The sequence below is a fragment of the Ammospiza caudacuta genome, chromosome 9, assembly GCF_027887145.1.
Source record: "Ammospiza caudacuta isolate bAmmCau1 chromosome 9, bAmmCau1.pri, whole genome shotgun sequence".
NCBI classification, from domain to species: Eukaryota; Metazoa; Chordata; class Aves; order Passeriformes; family Passerellidae; genus Ammospiza; species Ammospiza caudacuta.
In genome coordinates this window covers 26,749,680-26,769,136 of record NC_080601.1, presented here as the reverse complement: position 1 = coordinate 26,769,136, position 19,457 = coordinate 26,749,680, and the positions used below count along the sequence as shown (strand labels likewise).

General features: G+C 46.0%; 1 protein-coding gene across 1 annotated transcript in view; it reads right to left on the bottom strand.

Moving 5' to 3' along the window:
- The window catches only part of NEURL1 (neuralized E3 ubiquitin protein ligase 1), a 138,898-nt gene extending 121,953 nt beyond the window's left edge, over positions 1–16,945 (bottom strand). The window contains exon 1 of the mRNA XM_058810793.1: positions 16,800–16,945. Coding sequence (XP_058666776.1) covers positions 16,800–16,884 — 85 coding nt within the window. The 5' untranslated portion in view covers positions 16,885–16,945. The remainder of the gene's footprint in view (positions 1–16,799) is intronic.
- Between the last annotated feature and the right edge of the window lie 2,512 nt (positions 16,946–19,457).

The following is a 19,457-nucleotide window of genomic DNA, read 5'->3' as shown; positions in this document are numbered from 1 at the left end:
TGAGTATGAATTAAAACTAATTAAAACTTTGGAATGATTTTCCACATAAAGTTGGAGCTGTGGGAGCCCTTGTGCTGGGCTCTCAGGCATCATGCCAGCTAAGCTTGCAGGGAGCAGGAGTAGCTGATGCATTGCTTTAAAACACCAAGGACTTCATGGCCTCGTGATCCCAGGGCTAGTAATGCTGGGACTGAGTTTATGATAACAGTGGGATTGAACTTCAGGGAGAAACCATGAGAAAAGTGCAACTGATACTGCCAGGGCCCTTGCAGGCTCCACATGTGATCCAGGAGTACAATTGTAAATAGCAGAAAGCTGCTGTTTGCTTTTGAGCTCACTCATCCATATGGGAATAGATTTGCTCAAGAGATATTGCAGTTTTATTTCTTCAAGAGGAGTATTAATCTCCCACTTGTGCTGTTGCATGAGCAGTAATGAGACTCACAGAGTCTTTAATAGACTCTTTTTAAAATAAAACATCTTTTAACTCTGCTTGAAAAGTAGCTTCTTTTGCCAGAGCTACAGGTCTTCCTTTCAAACACTGTCCAGTAGCCCTTCAGGACTATTTTCCTATTCACTTCACACTTAGGATCATGTTTGTTCATTAAGGCAATAGCTGAAGCTTCATTAAAGGTAATTGTGGATGGTACATTACTGAATTGGAAGCACTGGGTACTGTTCAGCAACCTTCCCTTCTTCAGCACAGACTGCTATACACTGCATTTTGCTACCAAAGCTGGATTTATTCCAGGCTCTGACTCCATCCCTGCTTTTACACTTTCTCTCTTCCCCCAAAACATATGTACTTAAAAACCCACCAGAAATGAACAAACCCACCCACACAGGGATGGCGGGTATGTGAGGCAGACTCTGAGCTCTCCTCGTGTCTGTGCTGAGGGAATGGCAGCAGCTCCCCACAGACTGCACCCAGCAATAAGGAGCTTGTTTTCATTTTATAGGCAGCACTGGGCTTTGCTGTGGGGCTCAGGGGGCCGCAGAGGGGCTGTTTTCCCCCAGCAGCTGGGGTTGGATGCTGACCCCACCACGCTGTGTGCTCCCAGTGCAGCTGCACCTGGGGAACGTGGAGCTGCCTCCAGAGCAGCACCAGCACAAAGCCCAGCTGAGGCACGGGAGCAGAGATCAGAGGGCTCTGGCTTAGCCCAGCCAGGTGAGGACAATGCTGCACACTGACAGAGTGCAGGAGAGGGGTCCTGGGTGCAGGTGAGGGGTGGCAGCATGCACAGGTACAGATGGGCTGGCAAGGCCATGCTCTTCTTACTGAGTGCACATGCACACAGGCTTCTTTTTCTTGCTTTGTCCCCTTGTGTCCCATTGCAAGGTGTAAATTGGGTTCATGTCCCCAGGAAATCCTAGGAGTTTGTGGGTGAGTTTGCAGAAGGAGATGAAGAGAAGGCAGCTGCCAGGAGACTTTAATGAAAGATACTTCTACACTCATGGCACAATTAAGAGCCACATAATGAAACAAAGGCTGGTTTGTTTGTTTCTTAGTGAGCTCTATTTATAATTTGACTTTAACTATCTTCATTCATTTTCTCTGAATCAAACCTCCACTGCTGAAATCTTGTGCATCAGAGTTAATAAAGGACAGCTATAATCTGATTTAATGCATCATTCCAAACACCAATGTACTCATAGAAGAGGCTTATAGTTTACAGCAGCAATGTTTAAAGCAGAAGAATTGACAGCAAATTGAACATAACTTCTCAGCTGCCTTGCAGAAGGCTGAAGTAACTCCATAGACTTGTCTGAGGCATTTTTTAACATGTTATTGTAACACTAACAGGTTAAGTAAGGCTCATGTCAAAGCTAGGTTTATGCTTCACAAACTGGAAACTGGTGAAAAGCAGGTGTCTTATCTGATAGATTTCATCTGGCTGTTAGGGATGCCTGAGTTTCCAGATGTCAGAGAATGGAAAACCAGAGAAACTGCATGTGAACCACCTCAAAGATTGCAAGATCCTTGAACATTTTTTATCTTCAATAATGCAGAAAAGGGGAAAAAAACCACCAACTAAATAAATCAAGAGAGTTAGATTTACTCCAGCTAGAGGATTAAAACAAAACTCAGCATTATTATTTCCTGGATTTATCCCCTTCCTTAAAACAGAGAAGCCACTGATTCCACCATAGCCAGAAATGTGAAATGGAGGTTTTCTTCTTAGAGGAAGAAATTTTGTCTCTTTTTCCATATTTAAGCTTTTAAACAAAGAGAGCTTCATTCTAGAAGAGCAGCTGTGTAATTAAGACAATTTCAGAATGAACAGTGTGAGTCAAGAGCCAAATACTATCTTAATTATATGCATTAATATTCTGCTAAGAAAATGCTTATCAAATGAAAAAAAAATCATGTTATTGCACAAGAAAGGCCACTAAAAATATAAAAATAACAGAGAAGGGTGACAGTCCAAGACAGGGCAGGTCATGGCATGCTGTGAAAGCAGCTCCCAGCTGCAGAGGAAGCGCCCAGCAAGCAACAGAGAACACCCCTATCTGAGCAAGCAGAGAGTGGGCACAAGTCAGCTGTCCTCAGAGGTGAATACTGAATAAGGGACTTCTGTGTCAAAGGGGGAGCTTTCACAAGCCAAAGGATTCTTGGTTGTGGTCTGTTCTAATTTTTTGTGAAGAAAATCGGAAAGGAGCATTTTCACAGAAACAGGCAGCAGAGCAAGAGCCAGAGATCAGGACAGGCGGGTTAGAGAGAAGTCTCCTGGCTGGATTGGGCACTGGGATGCCATCCTGCTGTGGGGACACATTTCAGCCCTCATCTACAGACACTCCCCATGGCCAGGAGGTGGGCAAGGAGCCCCTGTGGCTGCCTGGGGAGCCTGGCTGGCAGACACAAGGCAGCAGTGCCCAGGGGACAGGAGCAGTGCAGGTGAGGAGCTGGAGCAATGTCTGTCACTGCCCCAGTGGGACTGAGCATCCCTCCATCCCTCCTCAGAGCCACTGTGTGACCCCACACTGCTCCCCCGCCCCTAATCAAGGCTGCAGGGCAAAACATCAGCATTCACTGACCAAGAGAGAAAAGAAGGGATTTCCTTTAGGGTTAGGAAGCCACAACTAAGTGTGAAACTCCTGATTCCCACTAGGAACAAAAAAAAAAAAAAAACCGAAAAAAAAACCCATACCCAAAAAACAAAAAGACCCCACAAACTCTCATAAAAGCCAGCACTGCCTTGCTTGTATTGAAACTCTGATTTAAGGAAGTTTGCAACTGCACAATGGCAAGAGCCCTCTGGCCTCAGGTGTGCAAGGTGAGACTGGGGGATTTCTGGCTCACAGCCTCCCGGTGGGGCTCTGCACTCACATCAGCCCAGGAAGAGAGCCAGGCTCTGTGTGTGAATTGGAGCTCTCCAAGGAAAACCTTTGGACACTACAGAGGTGGAGAGGTGTTTCAGACCTTGCCTCTCACAGCTTGTCACACATGGGGCTGTCAGCCCCAGTGCCATCCCCTGGGGACATGGAAGGGCACCCATCTCACAAACAAACCTGGGATTGTTACTCAGCTACACAGAGGGCCAAGGTCTCATTAATTGGCATTGACATTTACAACAGAGACCACGAGACATGAGTGATACAAAGATGGATGAATTCCAAGAGGATTAGGGAGCAAAAAAAAGGCTTGAAGGATGGTTGTTCTGCTTATTCTTGAGTTTTCCTTGTAAAAAGAGACTATTGATATTTGAATTCTTTTTTTTCTATTAGAAAGGGGGAAATTGCAGTAGGTCTTCTGCCATGTATCTAAATTGCAAAGTGCTACACACCACTGAAATGAAAAGAGGTTGCTTGGACTGGCCAGTCTCCAGTAAAAGGATTTGTGGGTGGGCCTGAAGGTTACAGATCAGGAGGGGTTTTGCTGAAAGGGTGTAGCTTAGCTTTGGTTGAGAGAATTTCCAAAAAAACACTGCAAAAGTCTACCAGTTGTCTGCCTCTACTAACACAGGGTCAAGCTCATGATAAAATAAACCATCTGCTCTTTCAGACTTTCATCCCAAACCAGAATAAACCTGTTTTGATGCTCTTGTGGACTTGGCTCCTTCCAGTGTCTTTCATGTGCTCCAGTTGACATCATCAAGCATTCACATTCCTTGGATGCGTTCCTCAGGCACCAACCAGTGGGATTCTGCCTCAATTCATGAGTCTTTTCTATATGGCAATGCCAACAGCAGAAACAGCTGCCCTGGTTTTGAGCACTAATTAGCCCCCATTTCTCACTTTCATCTCTACTCTGTTGCTGATCCCTGGGAAAGGGTCTTCGGAATTCAACAGAGAAAGCCAAATTTAGCTCTGGAGAGGTGATCCACTGGCAATGAGAGTGGAACAGGGCAAGATCACCAGAAGGGGAGCGGATGCTGTACTTAATCCCAGCCCAGAGGCAGATCCTTCACCACCACCTCAACCTCCACATTCTTTCCAGGGTGAACATGGGAGAGTCACACTCACATTGAGCTCTGGGGTCTCCTTTCCTCTCCCCTTCCCAACCTGTAGATTCAAAACTCACCAAGACTCGAATGTGCCATTAGAGGGAAGAAGTGTTAACATCTGCAATCTGCACCTGCTGGAGAGGCATGAGGAAACTTATGTATGTCTGTGTCAACCAGGCAGGGCAGGAACAACCACCTCCCTTTATTTTAAACCTTTATTTCAAGGCTTTTATTTAAACCAAGTCAGAAAACCCCATCACCATTGGTGTGGCTTCCCAAACCACAACACACAAACCCTCACAAGCACTATGAGCCCCAGCTTTCCCCTCTCCTCTTGCCATCCTGCTAATTGTGATGTCTGGGGCTATAAAAAGGCACAGCACAAGAGCATGCCTCTCCTTCTGATCTGCTTCCGTGTTTATAAGCATGGCTTATCTAATGACACTTAGGAAGTGTTGCCAAGGAGACTATTTGCATCCTGCACCATGTTGCTAAAGCAACACTGCTAAATTAGATGCAGCTCTCTTAGCCTTCACCTACTGTATTTGCATTGCTATTAAAATGAAACAGTCACAGGCTTAAACTATATTTGGGTCATTCACTCATCCAAACACCTGAAAATAGTCCAATGACAGCAGCAATGGAGTTTCCCCTAAAATCTAACACATCTAGGTCTCCATCTCTTACGTGCATTTCAAGCTTGCCCCTCAATGTGACCTGCAGTCAGAACAAGCCATCTTTCATGCTGCAACCTTCCTCCACAGGACATGTTTTCCATATGTGTTTGGCTTTTATTTGAATGCATCAGGAGATTTTAACTGTCATAAATAATTACAGCATCTTAGCATTTGATGGAGCACAGCAGAAGGCAATTTGTAAGTAGCATTAATTTTTGAGGCACAAGATGGCTCAGAGGCACTGAAAATGCGACAACTTGCCTGGAGTTTATGGGTCAGCTGTTCATCCTCACCCTGAGTCTTGGTTCAGCTGTAAAGAGTCACCATTCAAGGGCTTCAAGATGGCCCATGGAAAGATTAAACAGCTAAACAACAATTACTTGTTTTGCCCTAAATAAAACAGTAAAATGCTCATTATGGAGATGATAATAAAATAGAAATAATTTTAAACTCTAAATGACTAGCTATAAACAAAAACAAAGGCCAGGGGCTATTTTAGGTGATGTTGCAGAATAAATTGAATATAGAAGCTCAAAAGACTACTGGTAGGAGGGAGAGTGAGCAACCAAGAGGTGGGGTGGCAATGGTTTCCAAGGCAATTAACAGCTTCTCTAGAGTTTGGACATTTGTCAATATGATAAAAAACATAAAATTCAAATAGCATCCCTGCACACACAGACACATTAATGTAGAAATATGGACAGCTGTCTGGAACTTCACAGGAAATACTATAATTGTGTGACAATGTATTGTATTTATTGTAAATATACAATAAAGATAATTTTACTGTGCTGTTCATGGTACCAAGCAATGTCACAAGCAAAGTCACTGGGCCCTCTGACATCCAGTATTTTGATGCAAATCTAGAGCAGTGTATTACCCCCACAGGTTTCTGTTCTGATGGTCTGAGCAGTACATTTTGGTCAACGACATGTAACAATGAAATACCATCCCACCAACATGCAGATGGAGCTCTCCATCACTATTTAATATGTTTATACCAAAAATAACTCTTGCTTTTAACACTTTCAAATTTAAAAGATAAACTCAGGCAAGGACACAAATACTTGGCATCTGTCACTGAATTCAATCAGCTCCCTGAATCAGAGCAAAAGCACCCTGTTCCAGCTCTGCTGCACTGGGTAATAAGGTTTGGGTGCCTCTTATTAATAAATCCTTCCTTTAGACAAGAAGCACTACTGAAAAGCACACCTGGGAGCATTTTACTATATATAAAATCTCTGTTCCAACAGCAAATTAGATCTGCCTACAGAATCTAATCAGGAGAAGGTAACTCCTTCCTGCTGAACAGGCTCCAGCACAAGTGAGCCCATGTCCAGAGAGATTTCACCTGCCAGGGCTTGTAATTGCCTGTGCCTGGGAATTTAAGATGGAAAACCAGAATCTGGACTGGTAAAGAATTTCCTAGCAGTATCAGGCTCCAGGTCAGCCTATTTCAGGATGAGGGGATGACAGAGGTTCTTTCCTCCCTCCCTACAAGAGCTGTGGTGAGGTTTAGTTCCTCAAGTTTTATCATTGCTTTAGCTCTTCCATGAGACGGTGTGATGAAGGCACAGAAGAAGACTCCTGCAGTTGGCCATGGCTGTAGAACACCTGTGTGCCCACCACCACACTCCCCTGAGCTGGCTGGACAAGGCCAGCACAGTGCTGGTGGAGAGGACACATGGTGGGGAGGACACCCTGCAGCAGGGGAGCTGTGCTGGGGTCTGAACAAACACTCAAAGGATTCCTAGCTCCTCTCATAGAGCAAAAAAATGGATGGTTCAAGTTTCATGGGGCTCCAGATCTACAACAGCCACACTCCCTCACGCCTCTTCCTATGGACACACAGCAAAACTCCGTGACAGTTCTGAAAGTGATCTTCAGTCCTCCCTGGGAAAGGGTTGCTTGTGTCCACACACAGAGGCTGCAGAAGGTCCTTTTTAGCTGCCTCTGCTCCAGGGGAGCTTTCCCAGGACACAGCACTCACCAGAGGGTTCAGGTACCCCATGTGAAACAGGCCAGGGGAATCTCCAAGGAAGGGTCAGAAATGAGGATTTGCATTACCAGCAAGCACAGAGAGGGGAAGAAAGGAACCTCCCTGTCTACCAGCTCCTCCTTCTCCCATGAGAAATAAGATCAAAAGGGAAAAAAAAGCTTTTCTCTGCGCTAGCTGTGCCTCTGTGAAATTTTCTAAGGACTTTCTGTTGGTTTTGGATCAGGTCCTAGACCCATGTGGACAGGACTTGGTGTGTCTGGATTATTTATTAGCAAAAGGGTTCCTCTGCAATCAAGCATGTAGAACACCTTATTAAAGCATGCTCTGCTCTGAATCTGACCTGATGGAGCTGGCATGAAGAAGTTCTCAGCACCCCCTGAGAAATGCTGCTGGGCTGCGAATTGTCATTACTTCCCTCATGTCAGCTCCTCCATGGCCTTATCTAAACTATGTCATAAATCTTCTGGGTTTTCTCTGAACTCTCCTCCTCCTAGTGACATTCTGTACTTCTGAATAATGCTGTCTCCATATGAATTACAAGGGACACAGTAATAATGCTCCAGCAGGAGCAAGGGAAGCAGTGGGAAAACAGCTAAAAGCTACACTGAACTGTTTTCTTACTTGCAATCTTCTGTCATACACCGAGCTGGAAGATTAGATAACGAGACTATTTATAGCAGCATTGCTGGATGTGTATCACAAAACCTTTATTGTAAGACCACGACAAGTATAAAATTTTCATTTTGCCTGCTACTTCCCTGGGTCCCAGCTTCGTTTGCAGCAAAGCATTTTTGCTTTTGCAGTGGGGTTATTAATGATGGATGCAGCGTTAACATTTCCAAATTGGGAGTTCACCCTCAGTCAGTGCTCCCACCCATCACTCTGTAATTTCTCCTCCTGGGCTTCAAGTTGGACTGACAGCAGGAGGCTGACAGTGTCTGCTCAGCCACCAAACACACTCTGTGTGGGCAAGAGCAGCCAGAGCTCGCTGCATTCAGTGCTACAGGTCCCACCTGCACAGCTTCTCTGCTTGAAGCCCGCAGCCACTTTTTGACCTCTCTGCTGAGCCCTCCAGTGCACAACCTGTAAGGCCTGAGAGCAACCATCCTGAGGAGATGCACAGAACAGCAGATGATCTCTGCCCAGCAGATGGTAAGAGCTTTCTTCCACAACTAATGTAAGGCAGATTTCAAGCAGAGGAGCAAAGCTCTCAGCTGTCAGTACTTATCTCTTAGCATCTCAACTCTAAACCTTGTAAAAAAAAAAAATTCATGTTTTTTATTAGGGAGAACTTCTTTATTTTATCTCATGCTTGTTAAGGATGTCATTGTTGAGGAGTTATACCATTAAAACAAGAACACTAAATGATATACAGAAACAGGAGTAGGAATGTAGAAATCCAGTACTAAACATCAGAGGTAACCTGGGTCCTTCATTATGTTTTTGCTGCATTTTTAATAAAGAAAGTAAATTTCAACTACTTGTCCACTTTCTGTATTTGACGAACACAATCAATTAGTGAGGAACATTTTGTCTTTTCCATTTTCTATCACATCTATTGAACTGACTCACTCACTCACTCACATAAGAAACATTCTGTTTGCACCATTTACAGTTATTTGTGCCCTGTCTTCTACAGTGACTCAGTATTTCTATGGGAAACCATCTCTTCTAATGGGAAACCATCTCTTCTATTCCTGCCTAGTAAAGACTTGTTAAGTATAAAAAATAGGCATTCATCACAGACAAAAATTATCTTGCAAGATAGATATTTAGAAACACAATGGCACTATTTACCCAAACCAAATAAATCATGAGTAATACCAATACAATTAATGCTACATTAAAAGATACCACCTAAGGAGGAGATTTGCACTAAGCTTTTGATGAAAACATGGAACCTGGATGGTAAATTAGCTCTGTTTCTAGATCTGTTTGCCTTATCTGTCCCTTGTCTCCTCAGAAAGCAGGCTCCCTCTTTGCTAACCCACTGCTAGCTACTGACCCCAGCCACTGCTTTGATGAACAGATCTTCCCAAGCACCGGTGCTAGATATAGGATGTGTGGTGGTCATATCATAAAAATTGTGAGATTATGTCAATAGTGAATCCATGCCTACACCCATGCAGGAACATCTGGAAAGTGTCAGTGTTACCAGTGTGAAACTCAAATACTAAATACAGAGGAACAAGAGAGGAGGGAGACTCCACAAGTAATGTCTGTACTTTAGAATAAATTTTTACTAAAATGTTGTTATTGGTTTTTTAACAAAAAGTTTACATCAAGTGAGTTTTTTGAAACTAAAAAACCTGCCATGGAATTTTATCTCTGAGGCTGGCAAAGAACTATTAATATTTACTTTTCAAAATTTTGCATAAAGCAGCACTACAGTTTAACCTGACAGTTTTCTGAGAGCTGAGATTCCTTCCCTATGCTTCAGCAAAAAGTTGAAATGAGGTGGACTAATAGAGGATTGTATAAACATAATGCCACCATGGCATCCTCTGCCCTATAATTTCAAAACAAAATCCTATTTTAATCCTGTACTTGAAAGGCCAAATAACCAAGAGTGTAAACATGAACTAGCATCTTCTAATAACATACTTTCACAATCTCGAGCTCCCCATGAACAAAGGGAGATGAAAACCTATTCTCACCTCAATTTTAACCACAGTTTTGCAGCAACCCAGATCTTAGTATGGGTAAGTGTCTGCCCTCCTCTCCCTGCTCAGCTTAGCAATGCCCTGGTTAGCCAGGCCAAAAGGCAGCCTAAGGTCATGGATATGTCACACTCACAACAAAAGTTTTAACCACAGTTAGACCCTAACTTTCAGTGAAAATTCAGTTCTCATCCCCAGAACTACTTTGGTATTTGTGGCACAAAAGTGAGCACCTACATGGTGCTGTGATTAAAGTGAGAAACTACTTTGGGATTTGGCAGTTTTCAGCACAGCACTGAGCACCTGCACACTGCAGTGATTAAGGTTAATCTTAGATCAACCACTTCTAGATGAAGACAATCCTGAAGCACAAGTATTGTGGAGCCCACTCCTTGACACAGCTCAGAACTGGATTACTCAGATGTCCTAAACTTTCAAGGCAGACCAAGTCAGAGCACGTGTGGATCCCCAGCTTGAAATAAGTAGCCCCTGTGAAGATACATACTGTAAGTAAAACAACATGTACTTATGTACTTGCCACAGGCAACAATTTCAGCATTGCAGAAGTGCTGGTTCCTGCAATTATCCTAGCAGCAGTGGGTAAGAACAGCTGCCAAACCGGAAATCTTCCACGCCACTGTATGAGAAATCTTCCCTGATATGGGAATAGCCACAAAACCTGCCATTTCAACAGTCTAGGAAGCAAAATGAAGCAGGGGCTACTTAGGCTTCTGCCATTAGGAGGTCACTGTAAGCAGAGAGAACCTGCTTTGTCTTAGTCAAAATGAGCCCACAAATGGAAAAGCAACTGCATCGGTCAAAGTCACAGTGTGCAGGAGACACAGTCACATCCAAGAAAGCTTGTACAGGGACCTGGTTACAATCTCTTCTGCCACCCAAATAAAGCCTGGATGTTCTGTGTATGGCTTTGACACTGACATGGCAATGAACCACCCTGTAAACAACCAGGCAGGGATACTTAGGATAAAGAGGATGGATCCAGCTAGAGACCAGCCAACACGAGAGCCGGCTCTATGCCTCCATCTACCACTGCAAGGTCTGAACAACCCAGCTGCACCTTTCACTGAAGTTTAAAGTTCTCATTTTAGCACTACCCTTATCAGATAAACACAGGTAGCTTTAGGAAGATGCCCTTGGGAAGTCAAAATGAGAAGGCCAAATGGTCTCTGTCACAAATGTCAAAGGATTCCTCTTTCATGACTTCTTCCAATCTTCCTTAGAAGTGGATCCATTTTAGCATCCATAGCATCCATCAATAATGAACTCTACCAAGCAACTACCTACTGCAGGTGGCTACAGTCACCTTTTGTTCATTTTATGTCCTCCAAATTCTTGTACTGGAAGGGACAGTGAACAGTGGAGCTCTGCCCCTTCTTTACTTGCAAGTCGTTTCCATTCTAGTTGTCCCTTTTTCCAGAGACAACAGTCCTAGTTTATTCAATCATTCCTTATATTAAATTAATCCAGACTTATGACCATTCTTGTTACTCACCTCTGAATCTTTTCCAGTTTTTTCCGAATCTTTCCTGAGATTTTGGAAGGAGAAGAACCAGAACTATACATAATATACACATTTACACAACAATCTATTAATGGCCTCTATTTTCCTCTGTTTGGCTTCCCTTATAATTTCTAGTATTTAATTTGCTTTATTTAATTACTGAGGCCTGGCACTAATATTTTTAGCTCAATCATCCAACTGATGTTTTGGTTCCTACTGGTTTTCAGAAGCAGACTTTCCTGCACTTGAGAAATATAGAGGCAAGAAACCAACTACATGATTTCGTAGGAAATTTGTGAAAAGCTGCAGCAGTACCTGCTTCACCAACAGGCTTCATCGCCTTATGAAACAGACAATAGGAAAGGAAAAGTAAGATCAATAAATTGCTGTGTTTGGAACACTGAGCAATTTTAGGCAGTTTAAATGCAATAAATCAAAGTTCAGTAGCTTGAGGAAAAATCTAGTGCTTGGGAGAAGGTCATACAAACCTGACAACCTCAGGCAGGAAAAACCCACAACCCAGACAGGTCAGAGGGAGACAAGCATACCCTTGACAGAGTAAAAGTAGAAGGGCAGGAAGCAGGAGGCATCCTTCAAAGCCTTGAATGATGAAACTTCTGACCCTGTAAGGCTGGAAGAAAATAATATAATACTTCAAAGAAGAACCAATTATGACAGCAATGGGAGCTGAGGTTATCTCACAGCATCACTATTGGTATCCCCACAATGCACTGCCTGTGATGTCTAAAAATGCTTGTGATGCACCCCAACTTCTAAGCCCTGTGACCATCAGTTGCTGATAACCTTTTACTCCCCCCCTTAGCTCTATCTAAAGAGTGCACAAAATGGAGCTGGCAGCAGGACAGTCTTTCAACAATAAACAATTATTGAAATGCCTTCACCAGCCAGATTACTATCTTCTATGTGTGTTTCAGAAGCTCATAAAGCACCAGGGAAATGGAGAAAAAGTCTGACATGTCTATGTGTCAGTGGAATATAATGTTTGGAGCAGCAACTGCAGAAATGCAGGACTGTGAAATCCTGACTGGTGCTCTCCATGGGTGAGGGAAAGCAGGAAAGCCTCTGCCTTCTTGGCCAAGGCTGCCAGTCTGGGGGCTGCAGCCAGAGAGGTGGTAACACCCCTCAGCAAACCACTGCTGATCCTCACTGACTGCAGGTGTCCCAGCAAAAGGACTAAGAACTGCTCTGTTGAGGTGCCAGGCTGCTTCATGTGATACTCTGAAGTGTAAACCCCACCTCATTGTACAGACATCCCCCAGACCCATGAGTAAAAGCTGTCTGGACGAATGAGCAATAAGTACAGGCAGCCATAGGAGCACCCAGCACAACGTGACTAAGATCTTGTTGGAGCCTCCGGATGCCACTGGAATACAAATAAAAAAGAGGAACCCATGAGTAATCAGCACTGCTGAAAAGAGGATCCCTGGCAGCTGGGGCTGTTTCTGTAACACTGTGCATGCACCCTTTTGCAAAAATATCACAGGTGCATTCACCTATGAGAAAATCAACAGGAAGAAATCCTGCTTGCTGCCACTCACTCTTCAAGGCAAGAGGGGCTCAGGAAGGAGTACCAAACCTGAGTAGGAGGCTGGAGGAGAGGATTTAAGAGAGAAGACAGTAATAGTTTTTAGCTTTTACAATGTAATATTTATCTCCTGTCTACAGCAATGGCTAAGCCTTCTTGAAGCTGACACAAAGGAGGATAAAGAGCTACATGTCCATGGAGCACAGGAGATGGCATTCAAGTCCTGTGTCTCACTTCTGACCCAAGGACTAGAAAAACTTCATGTCTTTATCCCGGCCCAGCACATCTGGGAGCTACACCACAGCTCAAACAGGGCACACAGCCCACATCTCACAGGAGGAAGAGTTAAACACTTCCAGCAAGGTTGAGCAGTACCTAAGGAAAGAATGCAAAAGCCAGAGACTGGGAATATGTAACACTAGGCAAGGAGGGGAATTTAATGATACACCAGGATTAGAAAAAATGGCTAATAGAGGAGATAGAATAGACTATCTTGGAAGAACCTTGAGGGCAGGAAAGGAGTTGAACTGAGGATCCATCTCTTGAGAAATAATAAAACTCTCATTGGCTGGAACAGTTCAATGCAGACTGCCCTGACACAACTAAATAAACAGTACACAGAGCCACTGATGAGAAGGCTGATCTTTTTCATCTCAGAATTCAGCAGATTAGATACAGCTGGAGTTTTCCCACTTGGCTTCCCTCCAAACAGCCATACACACCTTGTTTGATAGTTATCACAAACCATATTTCAGAGAGGGTGGACAGCAAAAATTTCCTGGAGTTTATCTGGCTGCATCCTTAAGGAGATTGTTACCAGATAATCATAATCTTTTGCACAGCATTAGGAAAGTACACAAAGGATCACCTTCTGTCACCCCTGACAAACTACATCTGGGTTATGGGAAGGGAAATACTAACAGGAATTCTGAAAATAATCTCACCTCAACCTCCCCATCATGATATCACCAAGTGAAAATCTCCTTCCAATCACTGGCCAGGACTTCAAGGTAAACAGCCACATCAGGACCATGGCATCACCTGCAGTCCTGGAGGAGTTCAGCTTTCACTGTCTCCAAAAGAGCAAAGCCTGTAGGCACAACTATGGCCCCAAAGTCTGGATTCATAATGCAGATATGACATACTGCTCTAGAACAGATAGATAATTCCAAAGTGCTCAAGTCTAGTGATTCCTAGTGAACAGTTATGTGAAGTGCTTTTATAAACAGCTGGACATAATAGATTTTAAAGTATCACCTTACTCAAAAGCAACTTGAAAATCATCAGCCTGGGGTTCCAGCTTTGTTATTGCAGGTACCTTCATAAAGACCTGCCTACTTCAGTTACCTGGTTTTAAAACTGCAGCTGAAGCCTGAGAGTCAAGTTGTGTGCTTTCCTCCTTTTGCAGGACCATCCACAGCAAAGCAAATATTCTGCCAGCCATGTCAGCCTTCGTGAGATTTCTGTCTCATGCCTTCAACACCAGAAGTATCACATGGTCTTCAGAAGATTTATGTAACTAAAGGTGACCATTTTTAGCAGGACTAAGAGAAAGACATAAAAATTTCCAGCACAAGTGGGCGACAGCTCTACCATGTGCAGAGATGTTACTTCTTACTTGGGTGAGATGAACTTGTAAGGCACAGGGACTGAATTCAAAGTGTGCAGACCACCTGGGGAAATGCAATCACAGCTGCTTCTCAAGCAAGAATGAGCTCTAATCACCCCAACACCAGGTCAGGAAGAGGCTGTCCCAGAGTAAGAAAGTATTACATGGTGGCCAACTTATAAAAGTTCTGTATCCCTAACACTAAGCCAGACACTGAAGGAAGAACAACTGGGGACCTTCAACTAAAATATACTTTACAAAATGTTAAATGGCAGATATGTAACAAAACTGTGTGACATTCATACTTTCACTGCTATGCCTCGAGTCCATTTTACAGAAACCTGTCAAATGCAATCAGACTTGTTTATTCTGCATTTAAATAGGACCTGAGGCAGTCTGGTTTCAAAAAAGACAGAAAAGGCACATATTGTCCCTGGCAGTTGCTTAGCTTTTACAACAAAGGCAATGCCTTGTTCATTCTTTATTCCAAATAAAAATTATTTCAATGCTCTGTTGCATTAGAATCTAGAGAATATTTATGCTTGCTGCCTCAGCACAGGTAGAAAAAGAATTAAAATGTAAATTAAAGGAAGAAATATAGAAACAAAGTGCCATTAACACACAACTCACTGCTCCCACCCCCCCACAATCAGGTGATTCATACAGAGCATCCTCCAAATCTCACGTAAGCCACTGTTAATGGATTAAGTGGCAGTGTCCCTTCTGGCTTCAGTTTATAAATTCTTATCTGCTTAAGGTTGCTCCAGAAAGACTTCCAGCTGACAGCATGATTCTTAAAGAGACAAATCCTCCCTGGCAGTTTACAATTGCATACCAACAACCACAGCATTGCGTGTGCCTTCATGTTTGCACTGATAGAGGATGATGGTTCACTGCTTAGGATTCAGCATGCCCCTCCTTTCCAGTCTGATTTGAAGCACCACCATTGCTTGGGCTGAGTTTCTCACTGACTTTGTCTGTGACATAGCAATGAGCACTCCTAACATCTCCTTGCATGGCCATGATAAAACCACCCTCAGTTCACACAACCTCTGCAAATCACCCAAGTACAGACAAAGGGGGCAGAGAGATTCAGCAGAAGAATAATGCAAGTATCAGAAAATCCTTCCCCATAACAACCAGTTGCCCAGCTCATCATTAACCATTTCCACTCCTCTAGATCATGCCAAAGAAGTATCCAAAAGCCCAGCAAAAAATGAGGGTGAATAGTAGCATTCCTATTTTCCATGCTGGTGGCTGCAAATTCTGCAACACATAGAGGAAGCTGCAACAAGTAATAATCTGAAATGGCTGTTAGAGCAGCACCTTCCCTCATTCCCTGCTTACAGAGAGATGTGTGACATCCTCTACCCCCACTGGCGAGTGTCTTTGGCTGTGAAAATGACCTTAGAGAAGAGGTATCCAGGTAGTGCTGAACACACACAGCATGTGTGTACTGCTGCCTGAGCAGACTGTATTCCTGAACGATGGGCTATTTTCTGCTACCACCCTCCCAACTTACAGCAAAAGGGGTAAAAAAGAGCAGAGACAGAGGAGACCTTTGGCAGGCTCTCCTGCCCACATTACCCAAGTGACCCCCATCCCATTTGGTGCCAATAGTTCCCCAGCAGTTCAGAAAAGGGATGGCATCCTTTTGAGGAACAGAATAGCCACATCAGCGAGACAAGGAACCCCAAATACTCCCTGCCCTCCTCCAAACAGGACTGACAGTCCCATGCACACACACATTCATGGAGCTCTCAGAAGAGACGCCAAAGCAAAGCCTTCATTCACCAATAAGCACTCGGGGACTCTTGGTGCTCTTTCTCCCCCAAATCGTTGTCCTTTGCTTTCCTAGATAAGGAAAGAGCCTTGCACCCATCAGCCGCCCATAGGGCAGTGCTGGGGAAGAAGTGACAGTGCTGCGAGCAGGGCAGGGGGCTCACACCGCGAGAGGCTCGGGGTGCCGGGCACGGAGCATCCTACCCCGGGGAGCACAGCCTGCCCCAGGGTGTCCGGGGTGCCTGTCCCAGGGTGTCCGGGATACCTGCCCCCGCGTGTCCGGGGTGCCTGTCCCAGGGTGTCCGGGGTGCCTGTCCCAGGGTGTCCGGGATACCTGCCCCCGGGTGTCCGGGGTGCCTGCCCGGCGTGGGTGCTCAGGGTGCTCTGTGTCCCAGGGGTCTAACCCCACTCTGGGCTCCCTGCGGTACCCGGGATTTGTGTCCTGCCGGGTGCCCATCCGATCCCGGGGTGTCCAGAGCATCCATCCCGCTCCGGGCTGCATCGGGTGCCCGCCTGGAGGGGGATGCTCGGGGTGCCGGGGGTGCCGAGCGAGCCGTACCTTTGAGGCGGTGGTGGCGGGCGCGGTGCAGGCGGCCCTGGCCGCCGCGGGGCAGCGCGGGGATGCTGGAGAAGCGGCTCCCCATGGCGGCATCCGAGCCGGGCCGGGCCGGGCGGCACCGCGCGAGGTCTCTGTCCCCGGGGCTGTGGCGGCTCGGAGGGCGCCGAGAACCGCGATGCCGCCTGCCGGGCCCCCCGCCCCGCTCGGCTCGGCTCGGCTCGGCTCGGCTCGGCTCCGCTCGGCTCGGCTCCGCTCGGCTCCGCCCGGCTCGGCTCCGCCCGGCTCGGCTCCGCTCCGCTCGGCTCCGCTCGGCTCGGCTCCGCCCGGCTCGGCTCGGCTCGGCTCGGCTCGGCTCGGCTCAGCTCGGCGGGGAGGGGCGGCGGCACCGCGGCCCCCCCGCCGCGCCCGTCGCCATGGAGACACAGCTGTTCCGCCGGGGGCCGCCCCGCCCCGCCCAGATGTGCCACCGCTGGCGCGACAGGTGGGGGGGACACGCGGGGCCCCCGCCGACCCCCGCCCCAGCACAAGGGAGCCCAGGACCACCAACCCCGAGGGGCAGACGCGGGGTCAGGGACATTGTTCCCTTCCCTTGCCAACCCGGGACTTGCCTCGCACCTGCTGGCCCTCAACCCGCTTCCCCAGCCGCCTTCTTCCAGACAGGAAATTTGGGCCAAGCCCGGAGTCCAGGCGCTCCAAAGAAGCTGCATCATGCATGGACGCTCACCCAGGCAGACCGGCTGTGGTGGGATGCAGCTGTCCTAAAGCAACTAGGATTCTCATGGATACAAACATGTCAGAGCCACGCTCTGGCGAAGATGGGCAAGCAGCTCCTTGCACAGTCGTAGGGCAAGTGGACGAGTAGGCAGCTGGGCTGAGGGGCAAGCAGGTCTCATTTGTAAACATGAACTCTGTATTTCCAGCCAGCTGTGAGCCCAAAAAGAAACAAATGATGCTGAGATGAGATCAGTTGATTAGGGTGCTAACACCAAGGTTGTGGGTTCAATCCCTGCATGGGCCATTCACTCAAGAATTGGACTTGGTGACCTTTGTGGGTCCCTTTTGACTCAGAATATTCTGTGATTTGTGGCACAAGACTGGAATGGCCCTTAGAGGGGCAATTCCACCTCCTCATCGTACAATACCTTCCATCCTGTTGAACCTAATTGTCTCCAACCAACAAAAAAAAAAAAAAAAAAAAACCTGTTCTTTCTCCATTTCTTTTCTCTAATCTCTCTCTCTGCCTGTCCTTGAATTGCAAAAGATCTTGAGCAAGGACTGTCACTTTTCTGGGAAGTTTCATGTTTAATGTGGCAGAAAGAGGTGTCAATGTAAGGCAAATTATAATGGAAAGAAGCATCTTTCCATTGTATAAAAGAGATCTTGAAAAAGGAACGGCACCAGTTTTGGACTGGAGGCATAGGGAACATCCATGTAAGCACAGGAAAGATTTCTGTGCAGTCATCCATTAAATGACAGGCACTCACACATGTGAGAGCAGGCTGCTAACTGTGCCTTGTGTGATAGCTCACACGAGGGGAACCTGTTCCCAGAAGGACCATGTGCTTTCTGGGAAATTCTACCAGGATTCTGCCAAATCCACCATGAGCTTTAGACACCAGGCACCACTTTAACCTTGGTGCCATAGTGAGAGTATTAAACTGTGCCCCACATGGCTGGTGGGGTTTGTGCTCAACCACCTCCCCTTTCAACCTGGATAACCAAGGTGAAGCCCAGTTCCATCAGCGAAAAGAGGAAGCCTTACAGACCTGCTTTAGCAACATGTTCAGCTACCATGAGGGATGGGCTTTGCTTTGCCTGGCACAGCAGCCTGCAGCTGACACCTGGGGACAAATGCAAAACAGCACCAGGGGTTGTTGTGATTGTACCTTGGTTCACTTTATCAAAGAGCCTTTGAATTTTTTCCTTTTATTGGTTGGAGAAGGAGAAGGAGGGGCTGCTTGCTGTCCTTGCCAACTTATGTCAGCTCTTCCTGCAAAAAATGTTGAGCAGGGTGAGAAATATGCTCTGTGATCACAGGGGCCCTTGATAGACAAAACAGGATCACACTGATTCTGGGTTTTTGCCTTTTCCTGTGCTTTAGCAACAGGGAGCATTGAAACAGCTTGCTAAAACTGCAGGGCTTTCACACCAGCAAGTCAGGACTTTCCTTGTGTGTTAGTGTTATCAATTGAATTGGCTAATTAGAGACATGCAATTCCTCAGTACCAGCCCTGCCAGGCAGTGGGGACCTGGTGCAGAGCAGGATGAGTTTACAGTGACCTAAAACTCCTCTCCACTTTCTGAATTTGTGCATGGGCACCTGATTTCCAATTTGTAATTTGTGCTTAGAAGTCAATGGAGACAACGCAGCCACTCCATTAATTTCACCTGGAGTTAGTATCAGCTAGCACTGTGACTGTAACTATGGGCAAGCACAAGGAGAAGGCTCTGCACAGCCACATCTGCTCATGGAACAGAAGTCACCAAACCACCCATCAATTCTCCACCCAGGAGCTGGGTGCAAGGATGAGCTGCAGCTGCTCAGCTCAGGCATGTGAGAAACACCACAGAGACAGGATGTGGAGGAGGATTTGTAGAGGCTGGAGGGGAGGATCTAGTGCTGGATGATGAGGCAGATAACCAGCTGCTGGGCTGGGT